This window comes from Tupaia chinensis, unplaced genomic scaffold (assembly GCF_000334495.1).
Source record: "Tupaia chinensis unplaced genomic scaffold, TupChi_1.0 Scaffold000047_1, whole genome shotgun sequence".
Taxonomy (NCBI): domain Eukaryota; kingdom Metazoa; phylum Chordata; class Mammalia; order Scandentia; family Tupaiidae; genus Tupaia; species Tupaia belangeri.
The window spans coordinates 4,459,512-4,461,537 of record NW_006159505.1 but is presented as its reverse complement, the minus strand read 5'-3'; the positions used below and the strand labels follow the sequence as shown (position 1 = coordinate 4,461,537).

At 54.4% G+C, this 2,026-nt stretch overlaps 1 protein-coding gene across 1 annotated transcript in view; it reads left to right on the top strand.

Moving 5' to 3' along the window:
- KLHL35 (kelch like family member 35) overlaps positions 1-2,026 on the top strand; it is an 11,988-nt gene that overhangs the window by 3,381 nt on the left and 6,581 nt on the right. Inside the window, 1 exon segment of the mRNA XM_006141148.1 lies at positions 1,268-1,386. Coding sequence (XP_006141210.1) covers positions 1,268-1,386 — 119 coding nt within the window.

Below are 2,026 nucleotides of genomic sequence, written 5' to 3'. Positions count from 1 at the left end.
CCCGCCGTGGGACCCGCACCGGACTGGCTCGTGCCTCCCGCACTCCGCCCCCTTTGTCTTTCCGTCCAGTCGGGAGAGGCGGGGCGGGTTATTTTCTGATGCCCCACGGTTGTTAGCTGAAGTGGTTATAATCGCGCAGTGACTGCCGGTGACTCTGCAGTATATTTGGAAGTGCCAGCTTCAATTCATGTTTGTGCTGTCAATCACTTCTCTATCTTTTCAGCTGGACCTTCAAAGTCAAATCGGAGGGGACAGTACAGGCAGAGGCAGGAGAGCAGGGATGAGATGCAGGCTGAGTGCATGCAGGAGAGGAAGGGAAGCCATTGTAGAGGCAGCAGTCAGACCAGGATGGCTTTGACCCTGGGCCTAGGTAGACTGTACTTGAGTTGTAGCAAGCTGGGGCAGCGGTGGGCTAACCAGCAGCAAGATGAGCCAGGAGGGTTAGAAACCACTGGGCTGGGACCAGCTGTTGGCGTAATGGCTGTGTAGCTGAACTGCCATGTAGTCTACAGCAGTTCAAGTCCCAGACCCAGTGGCTTAAACTCACGCCAGACACGTGTGCGTGCCCAAGATCCCATCCCGAGAGGAGAATGGAGGAGAAGGGATTGCAGCATGGCCATCCCCCCTGGGGGGTGATTTCTCACTTTCTGTCTCTCTGTCTCTCTCTGGCTGGCTGGCGAGCGCACATACCCTATAGCAAAAACCTCTCTCCAAAAAAAGAAAAAGAAAAGAAAAAGAAACCACCCGGGCCACACATGACCACTGCACAATTTATCTGTAGTCACCGAGGGCCTCTGAGCAACATGTGGGGTCTCTGTTGGGTGCCACTGGGAATACACAGAGGAGGGAGCTACCAAACAGCTGTGGCTCTGGCCACAGACTCGGGCTGAGAGGTACAGTCACAGTGACCCTAGAGGCTGTTCCTGAGGGGTGAATCCCATTCAGGGGGGAGGGAGAGTCCACAGCCAGCATCCCCTGGTCACATGGGGCAGATAGTGTCCTTCTGGCAGCACCAGTCTGGGCTTGGAGCAGAAGCCGTGGTTCATTCCCTGCTCTCACAGAAGGCCATATGGTCTTTAGCAGGTCATTCCTGGTCTCTAAGTCTGTCAGGTCACAGGCCCAGAGTCTTACCCTAGCCCAGGGGAAGTCCTTCCTGCTGTCTGCTCTTTGAACCTTTCCTTTTGCATCTGGGGCCCCTTGTTTCTAGCTTTTGGGGTGCTGGGAATAGCGACAGGGCTGGGAGCAACAGTTTCTTCTCTCTCCCTAGGCGGCCACATCAACAGCCGTGATGTGTGGCTCTTTAGCTCCCATCTGCACACCTGGATCAAGGTGGCCTCGCTGCACACGGGCAGGTGGAGGCACAAGATGGCCGTCATGCAGGGGCAGGTAGGCACACACTGCGGCTGTGGCCCAGGGTACTCATCTGTGGAAGTCCTGGGGAAGGCCCTTGAAGTCCCCCTCTTTGTAAGAAGGAATCTGAGGCCCCCTCAAAAAGTTAAAGGACTGGGACCAGCAGTTAGTGTAATGGCTATGTCACTGGACTCCCACATAGTCGACCGCGGTTCGCGTCCCAGACCCAGTGGCTTAAAACTCACACCGGGCGCATGTGCATGCATGCCCAAGATCCCGAGAGGAGAATGGAGGAGAAGGGATTGCAGCATGGCCATCCCCCCTGGGGGGTGATTTCTCACTTTCTGTCTCTCTGTCTCTCTCTGGCTGGCTGGCGAGCGCACATACCCTATAGCAAAAACCTCTCAAAAAAAAAAAAAGTGAAAGGGCTTGCCTAAGGTCACATAACATTAATTCTATTGATGACAGCAATTACTGTGGTAGTACAATCTAGTGGCTAAAGGTGTGGACCCTGGGGCCAGTCTAGGTTTGAATCTTTTTTGTTGTTCTTAATGTGTGTGCTACCAGAGAGAGAGAAAATGAGAAAGCACCTCCCACCAAACCCACAGGGATTTGGGGTATGCCCGCATAGGTACCCAGTATGTTTTCCAAGCCACAGGCAGGGCTGGGGCGTTAC